Raw genomic sequence first — 27,500 nt, forward strand, 5'->3', positions numbered from 1 at the left:
ACTAGCCAGCCTATTACAATCTGTTAAAGTCTGTGATACCGGCCATGATGAAATACTACAAAGTATAGAAAATATGAAATACCACAAGGTATAGAAAATATTCGCCTTTATATATTTATATATTTAATCCTTTATATTGAACACTCAATATTTCATCTATTCAATAAGACATATTCCATATATTCAATAAGACATTCAATACTTTATTTCATAGTACCATCCATTTTTATTTTATATTATATATTGTATATTATATTATATATTGTATATTCCATATTCTATATCCCACATTGGTTTTGCAGGAATATAAATAAAACATAAAAGACAGACAGTGTTGGAACTCTTTTAAACAAAATAATATATTCCTCTATACACAATCATACAACCCCCCCCCTTTTTTTGTATTTATTTTTACTCGCATATATATATATATGTATGTATATATTGTATATGTAGAGATAGATACACACACACACACATATTTGCATGCTTTTCAATGAGTGAAACATTTAAAAGAATAAAAGAATTCTTAAATCAGTATATAGAGCGATTATCTTACTTGGGGTTTAAAAATCTTATCCCTATAACTAAAACACAAAAAATCTCTCAAATATCATCATTTCTAAAAATAGATTTGGCAGCATTTCTAAGAACAGCCAAACACCTACTGGGGTTTAAAAATCTTATCCCTACAACCCAAACACAAAACACTCTCAAATATCATCATTTCTAAAAATAGATTTGATGGTACTATGAAATAAAGTATTGAATGTCTTATTGAATATATGGAATATGTCTTATTGAATAGATGAAATATTGAGTGTTCAATATAAAGGATTAAATATATAAATATATAAAGGCGAATATTTTCTATACCTTGTGGTATTTCATATTTTCTATACTTTGTAGTATTTCATCATGGCCGGTATCACAGACAGATTATAAAAGGAATATAATAAAAATTACTTTTAAAGTTGCTCATTTTCGCTAATGATTATGTATTACCTTACAACAAATATCCATCCTACAGTAAACAGAAAATTGAACTGAGATTAAGAAATGATCGCATCTTTAAAAGTCACTTGACTATATAGTATAAAAGAAAACTAAGAAAATTTATAAACGGTGTAACTGTCTTTTCTGGAAACAAGGGATATAATTTTTTTAAGAAAATGAAGTGAGAAATACTTAAATTTATAAGAGTAAATAAAAACAGAATTTGAATTGTATAAAATTAATCGTTATATAGTGAAACCTTATGAATTTGAGCTGAAATATGGTGATAACCAGTTATCACCATATTTTAGTTAAATTCATGATAACCAGATAGAATAATCTTAGCAGCTTGTGTTTGCAGAAATAACTGTCAATATCAGTGTGAGTGTAAATGTCTCTGTTTAGTTCTCCATGTTCTGCAAATGGTTGCTTTTACTAAGCCCTCCTATGAGCTGTCCACTAAGGAACCAAACCACTTTGAGCCAATAAGGGAGGCTGCTAGAAGTAACAGCCAAACCCCTCCCTACTGGCCTATGGAAACAATTCATTGGATACTGTTGCCTGTGGTATATTGTGCGAGAAAAAATGACAGTATTGTTATAACTGAAATGGCCTTTGACCATTGACCTGTTCTCTATTATGACAGACCTGGGGCTAAATAACAGTTGTGGAACAACAATACTTAACATTGCTGTTAATGTCTCTAGTATAAATGTCAACTTAAGACATCATTACTCTATTATTTCCATGGAAACAGCTGATGTGGCTCATTGCTCTTGTGTTAGTGTTAGCCTGTTAAAAGTAGTTCCAAGCAGTCAGAACTGCACTATTTATGCATCAAGAGGTGAGTTTGGTACAGAAGAATAAAGCAGAAGTCATTGCTGCTGGGTTCTCTATTGCTACTGCTGCTATAAGCTTGCGTTTCATTGGTCTGACTGTCTACTAGGAAACTGTAGCATAAACTCATAGATGTATAGGGACATTCAAGAAAGAAAGATTACAATCCTTCTTTCCTAGTCACTAATGATAAATAATGTGACCAAAAGTACATTTATAAAAATCAGTATAGCAAAAATAAAGCAAATGAAATTTCATTATCGCCAATTACTTCAGCGTAACAGACTGTAAACAAGTTTGATGATATCTAAAATTCCTTAAACATCATTACGAGTGCAGGAATCACTAGATAGTTGCTAGAAAAAGAAAAGAGAAAGTTAAAAAAATGAAAACACGTCTCTAAAGAACATTAGGTATGGCTGTTAAAAAAAAAAATCAGTTAATGTTGTTTCTCCAGAGAATGTCATAATTCCTTGGCAAATGCTTAAAAAGATAAACAGATTGATACTTGTACAAATTGTATGATGAAGGTGGAAAGGATATAACTGAAAAGTACAAAGTTTCCTACAGAAGTGGAAGCATTAAGTACTTTAGTTAAGAAATTCTGAAAATTCTATTTATTTTTTTCCTTTTAATTGGCAGTAAGAAAAGATATTATTTACTAGATGAGAAAACATCAACCACTATTATATAAAGATTGTGGATTGGCAGAAGTGTTACAGTGCTACACAAAGTGTCTTGTAGCATTTGTTCTGGCTTGTTAGCATGCTGAGCAAAATGCTTAGTGGCATTTCATCCGTCTTTATGTTCTGAGTTCAAATTCCGCTGAGATTGACTTTGCTTTACATCCTTTTGAAGATCGATAAAATAAGTATCAGTTGAGTGCTGAGGTCAATGTAAATGACTTAACCTTTCCCTTGAAATTGCTGGCCTTGTGCCAAAAATTTGAAACTGGTAATTGTTTCAGGTACAAATGTGAAGGGGCATGACTGTTTCTCTAGCCTATTGTATCCATTAATTAACATGAACCACCAAAGGAATCTTTGACCCCTCAAGCACTGAAAACCCTTGTTATACCATTGAATTTAGTACCTTACTGTTAACATTCCACCAATGTTAATATTGTCATAATTCAGTCTGGGCTTATCATCGTCACTACCATCATCATCATTGTCATGGTCATCCTCATCATCATTTAACATCTGTTTTCCATGCTTGCATGAGTTGGATATTTGATAGGAGCTGGTAATTCTAGGAGCTGCACTAAGTTCCATAGTCTGTTTTGGCATGGTTTCTACAGCTGGATACTAGTAATATTACAGATTTAATTCTATACCTCATAGTCCTCTCCTATAAAAACATGACTTGCACTTCATCAAACTTAATCAGCATTTTCAAATACCATTTAAAATTATCACATCAATTATATGTTCAGTTGAGTAACATGGTATTATTTAGAATATTTATGTTGTTATGGTTTCAGCCATTTTTATGTTTCCTGTGAAAATATATTTTAAAAAAAGGCAAATTTTAAGAGAAATAAATTATTTAGATTTTTCATTATGAATTACATTATTTTTCTATATTTTCTTTCTTGTATTTTGTTATTCAAATGATTTAATTACAAGTGTTCATCCCTTACCATCCTGACATTTATTTTATATTTTTACAGTTCCCCATTTTTTTTTTTAAATATTGTATTCTATTTTTGGTTAGATTGTACATAATAAAAGAAAAAGAATGAAAATAATTATTTAGCAATGAGAACTATATTTAAGTGCTGTAAACAGTTTTAGTTGGTTGTTTTCCCTTTCAAACGATTCAATACCAAAAAAAGTTGACATAAAAAATATTTAGAAAATTGAAGATGTGTAAATAGAACAAAAGATTTTTTTGTAATAGATTTTAATAAATTCACTTATTTTCTTTTAAATTCTCTTATTTTCTTATAAAAATGAACATTTAAATTACAATATGCTGTTGTCAGTTTGTATACATAATGCAATACCTATCCTAAACATTTAAGAAGTTTGTTAAAGCATTAGAATTAATTACTGATCTAATGTAAACAATCCTCTAATTTGAAACGTATCAGAAAATAATGTTCTTTTGAATTCATGCTCTGATCATTAATTGAAAATATGTACATTGTATATGTGTGTGTAGGTGTGTGTGTATGTATGTATATGTACGTGCCTTTTTGTGTATATATATAATTGTGTATATGTCCTTATATGTGTGTGTATGTATGTATGTATGTGTATGTGTGCATGTATATGTGTATGTTTGCGAGTATGTATGCATATGTATGTGTATGTATATATGCACTTGTGTAAATGTGCTTATGCATGTATGTATATATATGCATGTATGCTTGCATGTATGTGTATATACGTCCTTGTGTATATGTGCTTATGTGTATATATATATATATGTATGCATGTTTGCGTTTTTCTATGTGTGTGTATGTGTGTGTGTGCATATATGTACTTGTGTGTGTCCCTATGTGTGTGTATGTATGCATATGTGTGTGTGTGTATGTATGCATATGTGTGTATGTATGTGTGTATGTATGCATATATGTGTGTTTGTATATATGTGTGTGTATGTATACTTATGTAAGTGTGTATGTGTGTATATATATGTACTTGTGTGTCTGTTTGTGTATCTGTGTGTATGTATATATGTATTCATGTTTTTATATATATATGCATAGGTATGTATACATATATGTATGTATATATATGTATGTGTGTATGTTTGTGTGTGTGCTTATATGTATACAAGCACACATGTTTTTATGTGTATGTATGTATGTGTGTGTGCATATAAGCAAAAATATATTTTAGCAGCAAGCATTAAACCTACACAATTAGTTAATTTTTATTTTCATTCATTTATTGTAGTTGAGGTAATTGGAATATGAAATAGTATAAAATGGATCTAATTTAAGGTACAATTCCATAATTCCCCATGACTGACAATGAAATGAATCTTTTCTTTTTTTTTTTTATTCTTTTAATGTCAACAAATGATAGAAGCATTCAAAACCAAAGCTGAAATTCTATGCTGGCTGATCAAACGCTTTTGCAAGGAAGCAAAGTTGTAGCTTTATAAAAAAAAAAACAAAGGAAAAACAAAAAAACAAAAAAACAAAAAAAAAAACATGATTAAGGATTATTTAATATTTGATCATTTTACAAATTTTCCCTTAAATTAATATTACGAATTCACTTAATTCCTTTTTAAAATCATTATGTGTTCAACAGCATTCATTGGCAATATTGATTTTATCTAACTGCCATCAGTCTGTGATAGCAGCCATGGTATAACCATCCTCCTCCTCCTCCTCCTCCTCATCATCATCATCATCATTGTTATTTAACGTTCATCTTCCATGGTGGTATGGATTGAGTTGTTCAACAAGATCGAGGACTGTGTCGTACTCCAATGTCTTCTTTCACATGTTTTTTTTCACTGCTGAATGCATTTCCTAATGCTGACCATTCTACAGAGTGTATTGGGTGGTGCTTTTCTCATGAGACCAGTGCTAGTAAGGCCACCTTGTAACTTGCTAGACTATGGGCCGAATGGCACCTGTAATTGAGAGAGAATATAGAAGAGAGGATGTGATGGTCCTATGCAGAATGATGAGGGAGGTTTCACTATGATGAGTAGAACCGTTGTGAGAGGGCAGTAGTTGAGAAAATAAGAGTTGATGAAGAGATGGGAGTCATAGAAAGAGGAGTAATAAATATGTAAGGGTGTTGAGTGTGCAAGATGAGACGGGTAGGGCAGTAATGTAAACTTAGCAGAACTTCGCAGTTTTTTTTTTCTCATTTTTACTTGTTTCAGTCAGTAGACTGCAGCCATGCGTGGACTCCACCGTGAAGAATTTTAGTCCAGCTTACCAACCTCAGTGCTTGTTATTTTGTTGTAAAGCCTGGTACTTATTCTATCAGTCTCTTTTGCCAAACCTCTAAGTTACAGGGATGTAAACACACCAACACTGGTTGTCAGGCAAGGATTGAGGTGTAGGAAGAAAGTTAACTTCAAGCAATCTGTAGTAAATATGAAAAGCAGCTTTCAAGAACAATAGTGGTTTATTGCGGCAAAAGGTTGTGGATTTTTTTGTATCAAAGTACAACAAGCTGAAAAAAATTCTTCCTATATTTCATGGTAGGCAACTTGGGTTGCTGGGTATGCAAATAAGAATGCAAGAGTTAAGGAATGGAGTAGATAAGATCTAGGCTACATATGTTTCATAGTGAGTGGAACCTCAGAAGTGGTAAATATCCAAGTGAGGTGTATATGGCAGGCTACTCATCAGACCAAGGGTATTTTGATTGACTGAAACTTTACATTGTCACAAGGAGGTACATGTTAACAAATGGGAGATTTGATTAGAATGTGTAGAGAGCATGGTGAGAGTGCTGTATATATATATATATATATATATATATATATATATATATATATATATATATACACATTCAGTTATTGAGGCAATTTTTATTGTCTCAATAACTGAAGAGATGCCAGTGCAGGTTTCCGCCCCAACATCTGAAACTCAGAGTTTTATTATGGCAACCGAATAATTGTCACATATTATATTACAGATATATTTATATATGTAGTAATAATCTTTGGATGGAATTTATAAATATTTTAAGGCATAAATTCCATCCAGGGATTATTATTGTTATTACTATATTTATCCTACATTATATCAGCACAGCTCAATGTGGCCCCAAAAAACACGTATCACCAGTTGGCATCATTAGGTTGTTAGCAGAATAATAGAATAAGAGCTTGTATATGGATATTCAAAACATTTCCTGTAAACGAACTAAAGGGTGTATATATATATATATATATATATATATATATATATATATATATATATATATATATATATATATATATATATATATATATATATATATACGTGCAAGCATGGCTGTATGGTAAGAAGCTTGCTTCCCATCCATATCGTTCCAGGTTCAGTCTCACTGCATGGCACCTTGGGCAAGTGTCTTCTACTATAGTCTCGGGCCGAACAAATCCCTGTGAGTGGATTTGGTTAATGGAAACTAAAACAAGCCCATCATATATATATGTGTGTGTGTATGGTATGTCCCCTGCACCATCGCTTGACAACTGGTGTTGGTGTGTTTACGTCTCTGTAACCTAGCGGTTTGACAAAAAAGACTGATAGAATAAGTACTAGGCTTACAATGAATAAGTATTGGGTCAATTTGTTCGACTAAAGGCATGGCTACAGCCGAATTACTGAAACAAGTAAAAGAATATACACACAATGGGCTTCTTTCGGTTTCCATCTACCAAATCCATTCACAGAGCTTTTGTTGACTCGAAGCAATAGTAGAAGACATTTGCCCTAAGTACTATGCAGTGGGACTGAACCTGAAACCATGTGGCTGGGAAGCAAGCTTCTTACCACACAGCCACACCTGCACCTATTAGATATTATTTTATGAAACCTTTAAGTACAATAGTGCTCTGCTTCCATTAGCTGATTATTACTAGATACTACATCACAATTTTTGAGATATAACTATTTACAAAAATGATAATCACTCTGATTATTTAATTTAACTTCAGTAGAATAGTATATACTCTCATTTTTTATATCTAAATTATCAATAAAGCTTACCTTGATTATTTCTCTTTTGATAGCATATTTGCAAGAAGAAATAATGTATATTTGTTTCTAAAAGTGAAAATAATAAATTTTAACTATTGCTAATATTAAAATCTGACTAAATATAGCTCATTAAAATCTGACTAAATATAGATTATATTTTGTTTGAGTACATCCAACTGTTATTAGCATTGAATTTTAAAGCAAAGAATCAAAATTGATCATAGGAAATTTACATAAAAATGTCCAACTCTTTGGTAAACTGAATTAATGTGTTTTATCAGTTTTTATTAAAAATTTATCTTCTGAAAATATAAATCTTTCTGAACTCCTAGTATATTTTCTTATCATACTTCATCAAGGAATAAATTAAAAGAACTTGAGTAAATTATTAGTAGGATATTTTCTAAATGTTATCTAGGCATCCACGAAAAAGTTTTTTAAATCATATATCTTTAATCTGGTAACTTTTAAGCTTCTTAATGTTTTTAAATTTGATTTAATGCTATTTACTTTAATCCTTTAATCATGGTGCTTCATATTTATTTCAGAATGTGAAGAAACAGTGCATTTAATGAAAGAATCAGATGAAGAATTTGGTTTACACATTTTGGATAGTCATCCTACTATTGTCACATTAGTAGATCCAGGTAAAATAAAATTGAATATATGAATAAAAATAAAATAAATGAAAACAATTTCAAGTAAAGATAGAAATAGTATAAATAAAAAAAAAAGCTTAATTCAATGAAGTATTAATATATATCCACCATTACGATGTATTACTGAATTTCTCTGGTGTTTTTAAAACATCAAGTACGATTAAATTTATGGTTACAGCCATTATTATTATTCAAATCTGTGCTTTTTTGTGGCCTGTCCACTACTCATCTGTACAGAACTCCACATTTTATTCAAAAATATTTCTACTACATTTGCTTGTAATGATTACACATCAAATTTAATAATAGAAACATTCAATAAATCTTGACCAGTTTCATGAACAATCTTTGAAAAAGTCATTTTCAATGAAGCGAATACTAATACTACTTCAAGGCCAAAATAATCCTAAATAAATAGCAAATATTTCTTTTTCAAGAGTTTACAATAAAGTATTACCATGGAATCCTGGAATACAGATTTTAGTTTATCTTAATATTAAGGTGGGTGAGCTGGCAGAATCAATAGCATGTTGAGTGAAATGCTCAGCTGTATTTTGTCTGTCTTTATGTTCTGAGTTCAAATTCTGCCAGGGTCAACTTTGCCAGTCATCTTTTCGGAGTTGATGAAATAAATACTAGTTGAACACTGGAGTTGATGTAATTGATTTACTCCTTCCATGCTATTGCTGGCCTTGTGCCAAAATTTGAAATCAGTATCAAAATTAAACTTCTTTCAGCTGTATCTTTTTTTCATTTCTTATACTCAATGTTCTCCTACTTTAAATTAATAATTTCCCTTCACAATATTTAGTTAGAGTCTGCAGTAAAGGATGTCATTCAATCTATCCTTATACTTATTTTGTTTCTGGAATGTTTTCCTGACTTATTTTGATCCCAGTAATCTCACTCACTTCAAAATAACTATTATTTGTATTAATTCTTCCTTTTTAACATATTCTTAAAAAAAAAAAAAGACACATTGTATGGAATATTATAGGATTATAGGTGCAGGCATGATTGTCTGGTAAGAAGTTTGCTTCCCAACCACATGGTTCTGGGTTCAGTCCCACTGTGTGGAACCTTGTGCAAATGTTTTCTACTATAGCCTCAGGCTGACCAAAGCCTTGTGAGCAGATTTGATCCAAGGAAGCCCATTATGTGTGTGAGTGTGTGTATATATGCATTTGTGTGTGTGTCTTTGTGTATGTATTTGTCCTCCCACCATAGCTTAACCGATGTTGGTTTATTTACATCCCTGTGACTGATAGAATTATTACCAGGCTTAGAAAAAATCAAAAAATATATAATTGTTGGGGTCAATTTGTTCAACTAAACCAGTGGTTCCCAGTGTGGGCAATACTGCCACTCTTGGGTGTGGAAGAAAGATCCAGGGGTGGGGTGTTGAAGAAAAATGGGGTGATAATGGGGTGGCCAAAAGTGGGACAATGGATGTAAAAACAACAAAATAAAGGGTTAATTAAGTTTAATTTTATTTATGAAATACAGTTGTTTTGAATTCGCTGCAGAAAATGGCCTATGTTTCCGGTGGTGGTGAGTGGTGGAGGAAGGGAGTGGGCTAGGAATGCAACCTGGGTGCCAAGTGGTAGCCGAAAAAAGTTTGGGAACCACTGAACTAAACCCTTCAAGGTGGTGGCCCAGCATGGCTGCAGTCTAATGACTGAAATAAGTGAGAGACAAAAGATATTTAATAAGCTGTTTGGCCATTCAGATGTTTTAGACATTTGGCATATTTTAGGCAGACTATGTAAGAGACTATTTTTTATTCTTTTACTTGTTTCAGTCATTTGACTGTGGCCATGCTGGAGGGTTTTAGTTGAACAAATTGACCCCAAGACATTTTTTAAAGCCTAGTACTTATTCTATCAGTCTTGTTTGCTGAACTCCTAAGTTACAGGGACATAAACACACCAACACCAGTTGTCAAACAGTGGCGATGGGGGCAAAGGGACACACACACATGCACACACACACACACACACACACACACACACACACACACACACAGACGACAGGCTTCTTTCAGTTTTCATCTACCAAATCCATTCACAAGGCTTTGGTCAGCCTAAGGGTATAGTAAAAGACACTTGCCCAAAGTGCCGTGCAGTGGGACTGAATCCAGAACCGTGTGGCTGGGAAGTAAACTTCTTACCACACAACCACACATGCATCTGATTTTTTTTTATTATTATTATTTATCAAGAACTAATTACATATATTTCTTTATTAGGGAGCCCTGCTGAAAAGTCTGGGATTAGAACTGGTCACATTCTAGTATCTATTAATAATGTCAGTGTTCTGGAATCATCACTTGAAGAAATTATAAAACTTATTCAACAATGTGAGTATTATTTTACCAATTGTATTTTCACTATAATGACAATTTGTATAATGAAACATTTCTATATTATGAATTTATGAGGTAGAGAGATTTCTTTCTTTTGTGTGTGTGCATGTGTGTGTGTGTGTGTGTGTGTGTTTAGTGTAAATGCAATAGACAATATAAAAGGATATGGAAGGGACAGGATATAACAAATACCATGTCTGCCTTTTATTATGTGGCCAAGAGGGTTGAGTTGAGTGAGATGTGTAGGAAGGTTTGAGTAGGATGCATGAAAGTAGCATGGGAAAAGGGGTGGTGGAGAGAAATAGAGGGAGTAGTGTATAATGATGAAGTGTGTGGGAAGAAAAAATTAAGGTAGAAGAGTTGAGGTGAAGAATTCAAAAGTATATAAGTTTGGAGAAAGAAAAGGAGTTCCTGTTCTCTCTAAAGGCAAGTGGTAGGGGATCTAGGGTGTGGGGTAGCTGTACCAGAGACCAAGAGGCGTTGGGTGGAATGGTTAGCAGAACAGAAATGCTGAGACACAGATGACCCATTCCCAAGTCAAATGTTTGTGAGCTGCTGCGTACACACACACATATATAACCACAAAGAGAAGAGTAGATATCCCAGTATCAATTGATTTTACTTTCTGTGCCAGATGGCACTTGAAGATCATCAGCTAGGCTTACTGCATAACCTATTTTTAAAATATATTTACCATTCTATGCATGTCTGTTCAGCTGAAGGCCCCACGACTTCATAATGAACAATAGTGAGCATGCATAAATTTAAATAAGTTATTATCTTTCTAGCAAACAGGTGCATATTGTACCCTGACTTTTAATAATATATATTTTGCCTATTTTGATTATGTTTGCTGGCCATTTTATCATTATTTTCTTAAAGATATAGGCGTAGGAGTGGGTGTGTGGTAAGTAACTTGCTTACGAACAACATGGTTCCAGGTTCAGTCCCACATTTATGTGTTTGAAATACATACATATACATGCATATATATATATATATATATATATATATATATATATATATATATATATAGGTTTGTTGCAGATTGAATCTGGGGAATATTTAAATTTCTTACAATATTTGGTGTAAAGAAATAGAGTATCGATGCTAAAATCAGTTGTGTGTTTGACAAAATATCCTGTGGGATTTATTTTTTTTCTGAGTTCAAACCTTTTGTGGCCTCCTTTGCCTTTCATCTTTCTCAGTTCAATACTGAAATTGATGTAATCAGCTGTCTCAGATGACAATGATCCAGCCTGGTCACAGTCCTGTACTTGAGACCTGTAAAAGACTAAGAATTGTTAAAATAACATGATATTCAAACTAGCTTGCACACATAAACTAAGCAGCATTTTTATGTAACTACAAACTATAGTTTCTTGACAAAATATCAAGATTAAATGTCCATGTAAATGAAACTGATGTTTCAGTACCTTCAGAGTTTTGTGAAAAACTTTGGGTATGCTCCCCAGATACCTTTTTCTACACTAAGAATATATTCATGTTTCAGATATCTAAATATTTTCTGGATTATACAAAATATAAATTGCTAACAATTGTATTAGCTATAGTTTAAATTTAGATCTTAGAGTTTAAATGAGGTGCATTTCATTATGTTATAATATTCCAAATCAATTTATAAGTATGCTATAAAAAGCAGTAAACTAAGACGGTGCTTGTTTAGTAAATGAAGAATTAAGTGAACTAATGTAATTATGAGGCTCTTATCAACATATAGAACTGCTGTCTAAAAGAAGATTCCAGTCTTATAAAACAGCTGAAATTATTTCAATGTTGTCTCTCTAATGAAGGGCTTCATCTGAAATATTTAGTTACTAATTTGTCTCCTGGCACAGCAATATGTACTTCTCTTCTTTAAATTTTCTAATTGAAATAATTAATTTTTTTAAGGTTTTGCATCAATTATCTAATTGTAGCATATGTTATAATGTATAAATTTGAATATTTAAAGAATTGTGGAAACACATTCTAAAGCTTCAGTGGTTTTGTAGCTGTTAATCACTCGTGCATTTAAAGTGCTAAGTATTATTATCCACAGACAGGTTTGGGGCATAAATTCCAAATTCTGAAACTCAGTCTCAAAATATGACTTATTGGTTGCCACTTCACTTCTTTCCATTAACCCTTTAGCATTCAGATTTCTCTGTCAGATGTAATGCTTATTTATTCACATTGTTTTGAATTAATCATGCATTATCTCATAGCTTTGAGGTTTTGATGATGTGTTTGTTTATTTTTAGAATGATATTGTAGAGCAGATATAATAGACATGATCTAGCCTGTTTGAACATAGAACAGATAGAATATTTTGGCCTGATATGGCTGGTTTAAATGCTAAGGGTTTAAGTAAACTATTGTATTGAACAACTCATCTAGGAACATATCACTTATTGTCTGCTGACAAGTTAAAAATATTGACTCTTGATTTTTGTCTAAATATTCCCAACACCTTTTTATGTGTTCCTTCTCAATGAAGATCAACAGCAATTTATAATAGAAATCAACAGTGCAGTAGCTTCTAAGTTTAAGAAATGTTATACTTGCAAACCAAATTCAAAAACGAAGTATACATATGTATAATGTTGTCAGAAAATGCTATGTAAATGTGGCTGTTAGGGTCATATGACTATATTCTTGCTTCTAAAAGAAGTAATATGATCATAGAATCATAGAGCTGTGTTGCTTCTTATGTACACATCAATCTATTAACTACTTGTTATCTATCAAAATGATGGAAATAATATAAGAATAAATTTGTTGCTTTTAAGTATCTTTTCTAAGAAGAAAAATTAAGTGGTCTGATATAAGTTACAACTTTGGTGTACTTCAATATTGACCTTGTGTAATATATCATTGTAAAAATTTGGAAGAATTTCGTCTTATACAGCCTTAGTATCTAGAAATGTAACTGAATAAATAAATTACAACTTAATGGAAAACTATATTATTTCATTTTCCTTCATGTTCTACAGCTGAGGACAAAGTATCTATCACAGTTGGCCTAAGTAATGTGTGCTACAGCAGAGATCTTGAAGCTCCACTAATGACTGGATATATGCTCAAACTAGGAAACAGTCATTTACCACTTCTCAAAAGGGCGTCATGGAGAAAGCGATGGTTTGTGTTACGAAAGGACAACTGCTTGTATTATTACAAATCAGAAAAGGTTCGTCACTTTTAAATTTGGAGTAAAACTGTAATGGCTTGTTAATAATTTAATCTATTGTATAATTTTCTTTCCAGTATGTTAAATTTGTTTTAAGGCAGCAAGCTGACAGAATTGTTAGTGTACTGGGAAAAATGCTTAGCAGCATTTTGTTCATCTTTACATTCTGAGTTCAAATTCTGCCAAAGTAAACTTCACGTTTCATCCTTTCATGATCAATAAAATGAGTACCAGTTGAGCACTGAAGGTTGATGCAACTGACTTACTCTCTCCCACCAAAATTGCTAGCCTTGTGCCAAAATTTGAAACTAATATTTTTAATTTGTTTTCCATCTTGGCATGATGTGGATTATTTTACAAATTCCTAAATTTCTTTGAACCTCTGCAAGTTTCTCCTATTACTTACCTGTTATATTAAAAACAAATCTTGAAGTGATAATGGTGGTATTCATTTTCAATCAACTTAGACTGAAATAACAGTGTAGTGCTGAGCTGCTTAAATCTGTGACCCATATATTTTTTCTTGAAACAAGGTACTCATTTATTCTACCATTGTAATATATATCAGTATTTGACTTAATAAGGGATACCAGATTATACAAGCAAGATGAAAGTAGCATAAAGTCCATCTTCTAAGTGATTTATCCAACTTGCTAGCAACATTTGTTAAGTGGCATGATTTGCAAAGTCAAATCAAATTTAGCAAATCCATTATCACTGAACTCTTTGAAGACAATGAATAAATTTAGCAAACCCATTAATGCAAAGTCACTCATAGAAATTTATAAACTTAGAAACATCCACTACTGCCAAGCCTTTCAAAGAAATCACTTAAACATTCAGAAAGAACTATCCTATGTTTTCAATAAAGTAAATAGGACCCTTTGAATGGAATATTGCTAAATGGTCAAACCTCTCAGACCAAATTGCTTGCTAGTAAACAACACTTTCAAAAACCATTCCCCAAATATTTTCTCACTTACACATGTGTATAGATACATACAACTGTAACTATGCATACACATGCCTCTATACTAACAACTGTAGCATCTCAAACATCTCATTTTTGTCTTAAGTCCTGAAATGATGGTCATAACGAAATTTATATGGGTGAACGCATTTACTGAGTATTCAAACATGTTGTCACCATTACAGATACCTTTAGAATGTTTTGAACTTGACTGTGGGTCTTGTAACTGCCAAATCAAGAATGGTAAAGCTAAATTTAGAATATTTGCTAGCACAGACTTTTTAAGAAAATGAATAGCTAGAAAGTACAGTTTATAAAAAAAAAAAGAAAAGAGGAATGCCTTACTGGTTGTTATATTTCCAATATGTACAGGAGACAGTGAAGAAACAAGTTTCAGTTAGCGTTCATAAGTTTAGTTGTCAGTCTGCCAGGAGCTAGTAGAGAAACAACTAAAAGTTAGTCACATGGAACAAAGCAGCTGGGATACTGAATCCAGCCATTAATGACCATAAGAAAAATGTTAGTCCAATACTTCAAGTTTTCAATTTTCATAACTTTATTATTTCAACCCAACAATATTAGCACCTTTAACAAACTCACTGAATCAACAAGGCAGGGCATCCATATGGCATGTCAAGCTGCTAGAAATGAGTTCTTTTAAAAGTCCTTCAAAATACATGCCACCATATTAAACATTGAAAAATGCATTTACATTAAGCTTTTGTTGCTCAACTGTTGAAACATATCTTGCATCTGCAAATTAACCTATGTCTTCTCCCCTTCTGATGGGTGTAAATACATTTGTTATTTGAGGACATATGTTTTATTGATGATGTATTACAGATATGTTTTTCTTCTAGGTAAGTGTCTGGTATTATAGCTCTGGGCCATACAAATAAAAGAATATACTTGTGTGTGTGTGTGTGTGTGTGTGTGTGTGTGTGTGTGTGTGTGTGTGACATCATCATCATTTCAACTTCTACGTTTTTCATCTGTTGGACAATACTTCTTGAAGCAGTACTATAAAGGTAGATGCTCTCCACTTGTTTTCAAGGAAGCCAATTTATTCCACTTGTCTTCAGATGTTGAATCACCTAGCTGCTAGACACTAACTATATCACTACCTACTCACTGGTACTGGTACCAATGTGAAACCATGTACATACACACACACACACACACACACACACAGACACACACACACACACACAGACACACACACACACACACAGACACACACACACACACACACACACACACACACACACACACACACACACACACACACAGTTGTTAATTTATGTGACATAATCAGGGGCTACATATTTATGCATCTCAAACCAGAAGTTTGTTCTGGTTGATTTCTGAATGGTTAGCTGAATGGGAAATAATATCACAACACTGTGTGGTATGTTGTTCTGAAAAGAAACAAAATGCAGTGGAACAAATGGAATGACCAAATCTAATTTTAATAGATGCATGGACATAATAACTCATAGAGAATGAATTTTCATTGTAAATTTGCTCCACTTTGAGCAGAATGGGTTAAACACTGAAGGTGTTGAAGTCTCATATAGCTGTGAAGAAAGAAAGTTCTTATATATATATATATATATATATATATATATATATATATATATATATATATATATATATATATATATATTTATATATTTATATCATATTTATCGAAGCAATAGTGTGATGTGTTTCTATAAAAGAAACGAAATGCCATAGATCAAACAAAATGACCAAAATAAGTGAAATATATGCAGACTCACACCACTCAGAAAATAAAGTTGAATGAATTAACTTTATGAAAGTGTGCTACTTCATTACAGAGAGCAAAATTGTAAAATGTATCCTGCAGTATGTATATAATGTTATATCTTATTGACAGATGAATGTTAATGTCATGATAACATTCTGTACCTTGCAATGGAGCTTATTAAAATATGTGTAGAGTTTAAACATCAAAATATACTGGAGACATTATAATCTATATATACAGATATTAAAATAAGTGTCTGTGGGAGACTCCAGACATTACATCTCAATCATTCATCTGATAAAAACACACTCATTAGTGATGATGAGTATTTTTGTATCTATCACACTTAGAGAAGTGTTATGATATATATATATATATATATATATATATATATATATATATATATATATATATATATACATGTGTATATATATATATATATATATATATATATATATATACACATATGCATGTATATGTATGTATCTCTCTCTCTCTCTCTTTCTCTTTATATATATAAAATGTATGTATATATATATATATATGAATATTATATGTATGCATGCATGGGCTGTATATGTATGTATGTATGTGTACATTTATATGTACTGGTGTATGTGCGTGTATATATATATATATATGTGTGTGTATATATATATGTGTGTGTGTGTATATATATATATATATATATATATATATATATGCGTGTGTGTGTAAGTTGATATACCTATATAGAGTGGAAGCAATACTATTGAGAATGGCTGAAATCATCATCATCATCGTTTAACTTCCGTTTTCCATACTGGTACGGATGTCATTTGACTTCGGCCATGCTGCAGCACTGCCTTTGTTTTTAGTTGTACAAATTGACTCAAGGACTAATTCTTTGTAATCTTGGCACTTATTCTGTTGGTCACTCTTGCAAAACCACTAAATTACAAGGGCATAAACACACCAATATCAGTTGTCAAGCGATGGTAGGGGGGAGAAAAAACACACACACACACACATCATCATCATCATCATCATCATCATCATCATCATCGTTTAACGTCCGCTTTCCATGCTAGCATGGGTTGGACGATTTGACTGAGGACTGGTGAAACCGGATGGCAACACCAGGCTCCAATCTAATTTGGCAGAGTTTCTACAGCTGGATGCCCTTCCTAACGCCAACCACTCAGAAAGTGTAGTGGGTGCTTTTACGTGTCACCCGCACGAAGGCCAGTCAGGCGGTACTGGCAACGGCCACGCTCGAAATGGTGTCTTTTATGTGCCACCCGCACAAGAACCAGTCCAGGGGCACTGGCAACGATCTCGCTCGAAAATCCTATGAAGGCCAGTCAGGCGGTACTGGCAATGGCCATGCTCAAAATGGTGCATCTTATGTGCCACCCGCACAAGAGCCAGTCCAGGGGCACTGGCAACAATCTCACTTGGCTTGCCGGGTCTTCTCACGCACAGCACATTTCCAAAGGTCTCGGTCAGTAGTCATCGCCTCGGTGAGGCCCAATGTTCAAAGGTCTTGACTCACCACCTCAGCCCAGGTCTTCCTGGGCCTACCTCTTCCACGGGTTCCCTCAACTGTTAGGGTGTGGCACTTTTTCACGCAGCTATCCTCATCCATTCTCACCACATGTCCATACCAGCGCAATCGTCTCTCTTGCACACCACAACTGATGCTTCTAATGTTCAGCTTTTCTGTCAAGATACTTACACTCTGACGGGTATGCACACTGACATTACACATCCAACGGAGCATACTGGCTTCATTCCTTGCAAGCTTACGCATGTCCTCAGCAGTTACAGCCCATGTTTCACTGCCATGTAGCATGGCTGTTCGTACACATGCGTCATACAGTCTGCCTTTTACTCTGAGTGAGAGTCCCTTTGTCGCCAGCGGAGGTAAGAGCTCTCTAAACTTTGCTCAGGCTATTCTTATTCTAGCAGCTACACTTTCAGCGCACCCACCCCCACTACTAACTTGGTCACCCAGATAGCGGAAGCTATCGATTACCTCTAGTTTTTCACCCTGGAATGAGATAGGAGTTGTTTCCTGTTTGTTTACAGTGTTTATTGCACCTGAACATCTGCCACATATAAAAACTAACTTTGTAGTTAATCTGCCTTTGATATTGCTGCAGCTCTTATGTGTCCATAGCTTGCACCGGGTACATCTTATAGAGTTACTACCTACTCCTTCTCTACATACTGAGCAGAGCCATCTACCTGAAGGGGTTTGTGTTTTATCTACCTTCCTACTTATTAGGATTTTGGTTTTAGCTAGGTTGACTCTAAGGCCCTTCGATTCTAGTCCTTGCTTCCACACCTGAAACTTCTCCTCTAGTTCTGATAGTGACTCCGCAATTAGTGCAAGGTCATCAGCATAGAGGAGCTCCCATGGGCAACCTGTCTTGAACTCCTCTGTGATCGCCTGGAGGATTATGATAAATAGGAGGGGGCTGAGGACGGAACCTTGGTGGACCCCTACCTCTACCCGGAATTCATTGCTGTACTCATTTCCAATCCTCACCTTACTGGCAGCATCTCTGTACATGGCTCGCACAGCTCTCACTAAACATTCTTCTATCCCAAGCTTCCTCATTGACCACCAGATAAGGGATCAGGGGACCCTGTCAAAGGCTTTCTCCATGTCAACGAAAGCCAGGTACAGAGGTTTATCCATGGCTAGGTATTTCTCCTGTAGCTGTCTTACTAGAAATATGGCATCAGTAGTGCTTTTACCTGGCACAAACCCAAACTGCATCTCATCTAAATTGATTCGCTCCCTAATTAGTTGGGCTATGACCCTCTCCGTAACTTTCATAACCTGATCTAACAGCTTGATGCTTCTGTAGTTATTTGTATCTAAAGCGTCACCTTTGCCTTTGTAGCAGTTGACTATGGTGCTGCTACACCAGTCATTGGGTATGACTCCTTCGTGTAACACCTGGTTTGTAATACGGGTGACTAGGCTGTAGCCAACACTGCCAGATATTTTGAGCATCTCTGCAGTGATATATATATATATATATATATATATATATATATATATATATACATATATATATATGATGGGCTTCTTTCTGTTCCTGTCTCACAAATTCACTCACACGGCTTTGGTCAGCCTGAGGCTGTAGTAGACGAGTCTTGCCCAAGGTGCCAGACAATGGGACTGAACCCAGAACTATGTGGTTGGAAGCAAGCTTCTTACCACACAGTCATGCCTCATATATGTATATATGTATAAATAAATATATGTATATGTATATGCATCCATGTATATATATATATATATGTGTGTGTGTATATATATATATATATATATATATATATCTACATATATAAGAAATTATAAAAGGAAAATACACACATTTTACATAGTTTTAATATAATTTTTAATATATCAACCTTCTCAGAGGCACAAGTGAAACTAGTTTTAATTGTGAACCTCTGTCCTTGTTTGACAAAGAAATCCAATCCTTGAAGTTAGTTACAGCAGGTTCCACAGTTTGGGCGTCCACATTTTTTAACCGTTGGTTTTGTGGTTGTTTTGTAAAGCTTCACATTTGTTAGTAGTCTCTTTAGCAATTTGTGTTGCTTTTTGCATTTGATGAGTTTGTGCATTTTCAGGATGTCGTTCATTTTTGGATCTCTAGATAGTAAAGGAAGATTTTGCACAAAAGTGTTGAATGCCTCCTGTTTCTGGGGTTGTGTGTTGATATAAATAGTAGTGTTTTGAGATGAGGTGTGGTGTTATGCTTTGTTGTTTTTAGTGTTTTTATGTCTAATTTTTTGGCATGTTTAATTTCTTTGTCTATAAGTGAGGGTGGATATTGTCTTTCAGTGAATGTTGTTTTGAGGTCTTGAAGACGAAGGTCCTGAGTTGTTCTATCAGACACTATTGTGCAAATCCTTTTTCGCCAAATTGAAAGGGATATTTCTTTTGATCTGTTTCGGGTGGCATGAGCTAAAGAGGAGATATTGTTTTGAGTCAGTTGGTTTATAATAGATGTCAGTTATGATTTGATTGTTGACTTTTTTTTATCATGATGTCTAGAAATGGGAGCTGTTCTTTGTTATATTCCATTGTGAATGGGATTACCTTAGGTTTCATGTTCATAAAGGTCTTAGCTTTATGACACATCATCAGATCCCAAAACCTGTTGGCTTAAGGTCTCTCTAGTGAGTGGCCTCTCTAGAATATGGAGAAGGAAAGGACCCTGCTGCTCAATGTCAACAAAGGAGATTGTTTTCTTTTGGCTATGGATTGCCAGTGACCCTGTAATCTGTATATATATATGACGGGTTTCTTTCAGGTTCCGTCTACCAGATCCACTGACAAGGCTTTGGTCAGCCTAAGTCTATAGTAGAGAACATTATACAATGACAAATGACCGAGACCTTAAGCAATATGCTGTGCTTGAGAAGAAGACTCAAGCCAAATGAAATCTTAGTCATGGTAGATACTGGTGTCATACAACTGGCACCCATGCTGACTACCACAGCAGAATCGATACTGGTGCTGGTGCCACATGAAAAGCACCCATTCTGTGGAATAGTTGGTGTTAGGAAGGGTGTCCAACCATAGAAACCATTCCAGATCAGACTGGAGTCTGGTGCAGCCCCTCAGCTTACCAGCCCTATTCAAACTGTCCAATCGATGCCAGCATGGACATTGGATGTTCAGTGATGATGTGTGTGTGTATATATGTTTGTGTGTTGTATTTGTCCCCCACCACCGCTGACAACCGGTGTTGATTTATTTATGTCTTTGCAACTTAGCAGTTTGGCAGAAAGTGACTGATAGAATAAGTACCAGGCTATAAAAAAATAAGTACTGAGGTTGATTGATTCAACGACAAGTTCCTCAAGGCAGTGCCTCAGCTTGGCTGCAGTTTAAATGACTGAAACAAATAAAAGACGAAAGATCTTTGTGTGTATGTGTGTACAGGCATATATTTGTATGTGTGTATATAAAGAGGAGTATATGTAGTAATATATGAATATGAAAATATATACATATGAATATGAGTATGTATATATGTATATATACATATGTATATATATGTATATGTATGTATGCATGAAGTTAAGGCATGCAAAGATAAAATGATTTTGCAGAAAGTTGTTAGTATGAGTTTAAATAATTAATTTATGTTTAGGTGCGTATATGTAAACATATATGCATAATCTGGTGTAAAAATATGTGAATAAATGTTCAGACCAGCCTATATGCATTCCCCAAAGAAATGTAATATGAATGGTTTTGTGTAAATTTATATATGTCTATGTATGCACACATACATATATGTATATATATGTATGTATATATATACATACATACATACATACATATATATATATATATATATATATATATACATGTAAATAATTAAGAAATTTATGTATATGCATATATGTGTGTATATGTGTTTGTATACATTTGTATATCTATCAATATATATATATATATATATATATATATATATATATATATATGTATGTATGTATGTATGTATATATTAGATGTGTTGCATACACGCACACAAATGCATATGAGATGTTATCTGATTGTGTTAACTTTTGAAATGTTTGATAATTGTGAAGTATATAATATTAATATTTTGATTTATGGAAGCTTGATTTTTAAATATATTTACTGATTTATTTATATATTCACTTATTCATTCATTCATTCATTCATTTATTTATTTGCATACTAATTTTTTTACGTATGTACGTGTGTACATGCTTATATATGTGCATATATATCTGTTGTAATGCTGAATTGCATGCCATGTAATTCTTTAGTTTATTTTCCACACTTTGTCAAATGATGTGATTTTAGTTCTTTTTTCACTATTTATATTGACATATTCTTCCTCAGGACTTTATTTGTTCATTCTATCTTTCTAAATCTGAACTGTTTTTTATGTGAATCTATTAAAACTATATTGGATGTACCTGATATTCTTTTGAAATAACTATGCTGTATCCTGTAGTTTTAAAATATAATTAGATTCTGATGATCCTAAAAATGGTAAAAGCATAGTTTCCTTGCTGATCTGCAATACATTTGTTATGAATATTTACTTTACCTTTATTTACATGATGTGTTGAAACTTGTATGGAATTTTCTATAGTTGGGTATTGGACCAATATATATATAGTTGCAAGAAAGGCTGTGTGATCGAGAGGTTAACATCCCAACCACATAGCTCCAAGTTTAGTTCCAATGGGAAAGTGTCTTCTGTGATGGATGAGGTCAAACAAATTTTTGTGAATAGATTTGGTGGATGGAAACTGAAAAAAGAACTTGCTCTCTCTTTCTCTGTCTCTCTCTCTCTCTCTCTCTCTCTCTCTCTCTCTCTCTCTCTCTCTCTCTCTCTATATATATATATATATATATATATATATATATATATATACAAATGGGTAAAAAGTGAATGAGAGCTTGCGTTACATAGATAATATTTTCAGTATTAAATAAAAAGATGACTGTTTGTTGTCTTTTTATTTAATCCTGAAAAAAAAAAAATATATATATATGTAGCACGTTCTTTTTTTCTGTTTCCATCTACCAAATCCATTCATTTAGATTATGCAGACGACATTTGTTTGTTCTCATACACACCTCAAGATTTACAAGACTAATCTGAAAGACTTAGTCAAATAGCCAATGAGAAGAAAACATACACTCTTTGTAAAAATATAACAGATGCTGACCATGTGATTTTGAATGGTAAACCAATCACAAATGTTGACAATCTAGGCACCAAAATAACAATGGATGGAGACTGCATTCATGCAATAAATACAAGAATCAGCAAAGCCATGCAATCATTCGGTATGACTTAATATGGAAATCATCAGTACTCAGCAAAATATGATTTTACAAAAGCAACATACTTACCATCCTCCTCTATGGATCTGAATGTTGGAAAATAATGTAAAGTATTGAAAAGAAATCGAAGGTGTTTCAAAATAAATGTTTATGAAAAATTTTGAAGGTCTACTGGCTGAATATGACCCCGACTAGCCAATTACACACTAAGGCTAATGTGAAACGAAAAAGAGAAACTATTGAAGCAAGGAGATGGAAATGGCTAGGTTAAGTTTGTCACTATAAACTGAGCTCAATTGTCAGGATCGCTTTGCTGCAATAGGTTGCACACGTTAAAAGAAGACATGGCTGACCAAAGGAAATGTGGCAGAGAGTAATTAAAAAAGATCTTAAAAGTAGAGGATTAACAATGGAACAAGCTGTCAAGGATGCTTTCAGTGTTAGAAAGTGGAATGATCTTGTTGTTGCTTCAAGTGTCACAAGCCATAATGAGAACTGAATAATAATAATAATAATAATAATAATAATAATAATAATAATAATAATAATAATAATAATAACGAAGGGAAACCTAATAATTACGATACTATGAAAATGAAAATAACCAAAGAACTGAAAACCACAGATCTTAGAATGGACCACAGATTATATCTCCCAAAAATCAAAATAGACAATAAAACAACATCAATAATAAATAGCATAAACCTGGCCGTCACGGAACTAACAACCACAGAAACAACAGGCAATATCACTGAGTTAAATGACATAATATATGCGGCAGCCACTGCAGCCACAAAAGAAGCAGGATACTCACTCAAACCCATCCGAACAGGAGTTCTACCACCCAAACAGACCTTGTGGATAAATAACATCCAGAACAAAATTAAAAAAAAGAGAAAAGATTTATCGATTCTCAACAAAATTAGTAAACAATCAACACTACTAAGTAACAAGAAGAAAACAAAAATACTGTACAAATACAGCATTACAGAAAAAGATTTACCTGAGGCAAAAGAAAAACTAAAGCAAGACATCCTTGCCAAAGCACAAAGGATCCGCCGGTATGAGAAACGCCAACGTTTCTTTGAACAAAACAAACAGTTCAAATCCAACCCCAAAAAACTCTACCAAGAACTGGGTAAAAATAAAATAGACATTACTTCAGCACCAACAGCAGAAGAACTAGAGAAATTCTGGAAACAAATATGGTCGGTGAAGCAACAACCCCAGAAAAGGACCATTAAAACAACGAACTTAGCACCTGAGCAACTCTGGGCCCCTATAACAACTGAAGAGGTAACCCAGACACTGCAAAGACTAAGCAACTGGAAGGCACCTGGACACGACAAGATCCCCAATTTCTGGTTAAAACACCTGCCAGCAATGCATAAAAAGCTGGCAGAAAACTTTAACAACATACTCGCAGATCCAGAGACAATGCCTGAATGGCTCACAAAAGGGAAAACCATCTTAATCCCCAAATCCACGGAAACGGAGAAACCACAAAACTATAGACCTATAACCTGTCTCCCTACGATCTACAAAGCCTTTACTGCAATAATATCGCAGAGATTGAGTAAACACCTGGAAAATAACAACCTGTTTCCAGAAGAGCAGAAGGGATGCTGCAAGGGCTCATACGGCTGTAAAGATCAATTATTGATCAATAAAGCCATAACTGAAGACAGCCGCAGAAAGAAGAAAGGCCTCAGTATGGCCTGGGTGGACTACCAAAAGGCTTTCGACAGTGTTCCCCACACGTGGATTCTGGAAACACTAGCCATAAACAAGGTGGCACCAATTATCATAAAATACATAGAGCACTCAATGAACAAATGGCAGACAGTGCTACAGCTCCAAACAAAAGAGGGACTTGTGAAAACGAAAGCCATCCCCATTAGAAGAGGAATATTCCAGGGAGACATGCTCTCTCCACTCCTGTTCTGCCTGGCACTCACACCTTTAACCGAATTGCTAAATAGAACTGGATGCGGTTACAAATGCTATGGAAAAACAGTCAGCCACCTTCTATATATGGATGACCTAAAATTATATGCTAAAAACGACAAAGAGCTAGAAACACTACTACAGACAGTACACGGCTTTACCAAGGAAATAGACATGAAATTTGGATTAGAAAAATGTGCCAAAGCAACCCTGAAAAGAGGAAAATTAGTTAAAAGTAGCAATATAACACTAGATAAAGCCAATGAAATAAGAGAACTAGACGAAAGCCAACCATATAAGTATTTAGGAGTCAATGAACTAGATAGGATACAACATACACAAATGAAAGAAAAAATAAAGAAAGAGTACTATAGACGAGTTAGATCAATACTAAAAACAGAGCTCAATGCTAAAAACAAGATAATGGGTATCAACACTTTAGCTGTCCCAGTTATAAGCTACAGCTACAACATCCTTAACTGGACACTAAACGAACTATGTAAAATAGACAGGAAAACAAGAAAAATAATGACAGGATATAGGATGCACCACCCAAAATCTGACATAGAAAGGCTATATATACAACGCACAGAAGGTGGCAGGGGTCTTATACAGCTAGAAAACTATTATAAAATAACCACCATAGGACTGCAAAAATACCTACTCCAGAAGCAAGGGAAGCTAATACAAATAGCCACAAAACACGAGCAAAACAAAAAACTGTTTTCAGTATTTAAGGAAGCTGACAAATACAAACAAGAAATCAATCTACCTAACAAATACGAAGAAGAAGAAGAAGAAGAAACAACAAAAGCTATAAAACAAATGAAATCCAAACTAAAACTAGAACAGCAACGGACCATGATAAAACGATGGCAAGAAAAGCCCCTACATGGTAAATACTGGGCTAAACTAAATGCGAAAGAAATAGACAGAGAAAAATCCCAGCAATGGCTGAGAAGCTCAGGACTCAAAGCAGAGGCTGAAGGATTTTTAATTGCTGCACAAGACCAGAGCCTCCCCACCAGAAATTACCAAAAACACATAATGAAAAGAAATATAACAAGTAACTGTAGAATATGTGGAGATCGACAAGAAACAATAAATCATATTATCTCTGGCTGCCCAGTCCTGGCTAAGAAGGAATATATTCACAGACACGACAGAGCTGGGACCTATATACACTGGAAGCTATGCCAACACTATGGAATAACAACAGAAAAAAGATGGTATAAACACACGCCAGAAAAGGTCACAGAAAACGAGAAAGCAACCATACTCTGGGATATGCCAATACACACAGATAGAGAAATTAAGGCAAATAGACCAGATATAGTTGTCAAAGATCATGAAGGAAAAAAATGCTTTCTAATTGATGTATCAATACCAGCAGATGACAACGTTTCTCGAAAAGAAATGGAAAAACTTTCAAAATACAAAGACCTGGAAATAGAGATAACTCGAATGTGGAGTCTAAAAACAGAAACAATTCCTATCATAGTAGGTGCCTTAGGTATAATTAAAAAATACTCAGACAAATACATAACAAAAATACCAGGACTTACAAATATATGTAACATACAGAAAATTGCACTACTGGGTACTGCACACATTCTACGCAAAACACTTTCAATACAGTAAACATAAAAGCACCACAGCAAACCACAGCACATACCCAAGGCGCACAGAGCTGCGCTCGGTAGTGAAGTGAAAGCACGTTATAAAAATAAAACTACTGAACAATAATAATAATAATAATAATAATGATAATAATGCAGTACCAGGCAGTGGCTCACATGGCTTCAAATCTTAATTGATTGGAAGTGTTATCATGTACATTGTTTTGTCTTGGTATAAAAAAATGGGCTACAGTAAATATTCTGCTTAATACCACAGATTTGCTTGTCAGATGTTTGACCTTAACCAGTTGAGCATGTCCCTTGGTGGCTGATGATATGTGCATCTCTGATCATGAGCAGAAGTAGTGGGGGAGCATCATAGCCATGTATTTAGAGGAATTCTTTGGAGTTTGAATAATTCACCTTTGGAAACATGGGTGTTTTGCTCACCATCCTTAAACAAACCTTATTCATGGACCTTTTGAGCAGGATGGGCTACTCGACCTGAAGAAAATTCTAACTGGGCCCCACCTGCGAGGTCATGCACTGTTTATCTTGATATGAGATCACCATGTCGTGCACATATGGTTGTGATGCATGTGCCTGGTGTACCCTTATCAGACGGGTAGTC

General features: G+C 34.0%; 1 protein-coding gene across 4 annotated transcripts in view; it reads left to right on the forward strand.

Moving 5' to 3' along the window:
* The window catches only part of LOC106868868 (uncharacterized), a 358,699-nt gene that overhangs the window by 149,773 nt on the left and 181,426 nt on the right, over positions 1-27,500 (forward strand). For all 4 annotated transcript variants that reach the window (XM_014914318.3, XM_014914316.3, XM_052971228.2 and 1 more), the window contains exons 6-8: positions 8,050-8,148; positions 10,409-10,519; positions 13,522-13,715. In XM_014914318.3, coding sequence (XP_014769804.1) covers positions 8,050-8,148; positions 10,409-10,519; positions 13,522-13,715 — 404 coding nt within the window. The remainder of the gene's footprint in view (positions 1-8,049; positions 8,149-10,408; positions 10,520-13,521; positions 13,716-27,500) is intronic.

Source organism: Octopus bimaculoides, chromosome 10 (assembly GCF_046866305.1).
Source record: "Octopus bimaculoides isolate indiv1 chromosome 10, ASM4686630v1, whole genome shotgun sequence".
In the NCBI taxonomy this organism is placed as follows: Eukaryota; Metazoa; Mollusca; class Cephalopoda; order Octopoda; family Octopodidae; genus Octopus; species Octopus bimaculoides.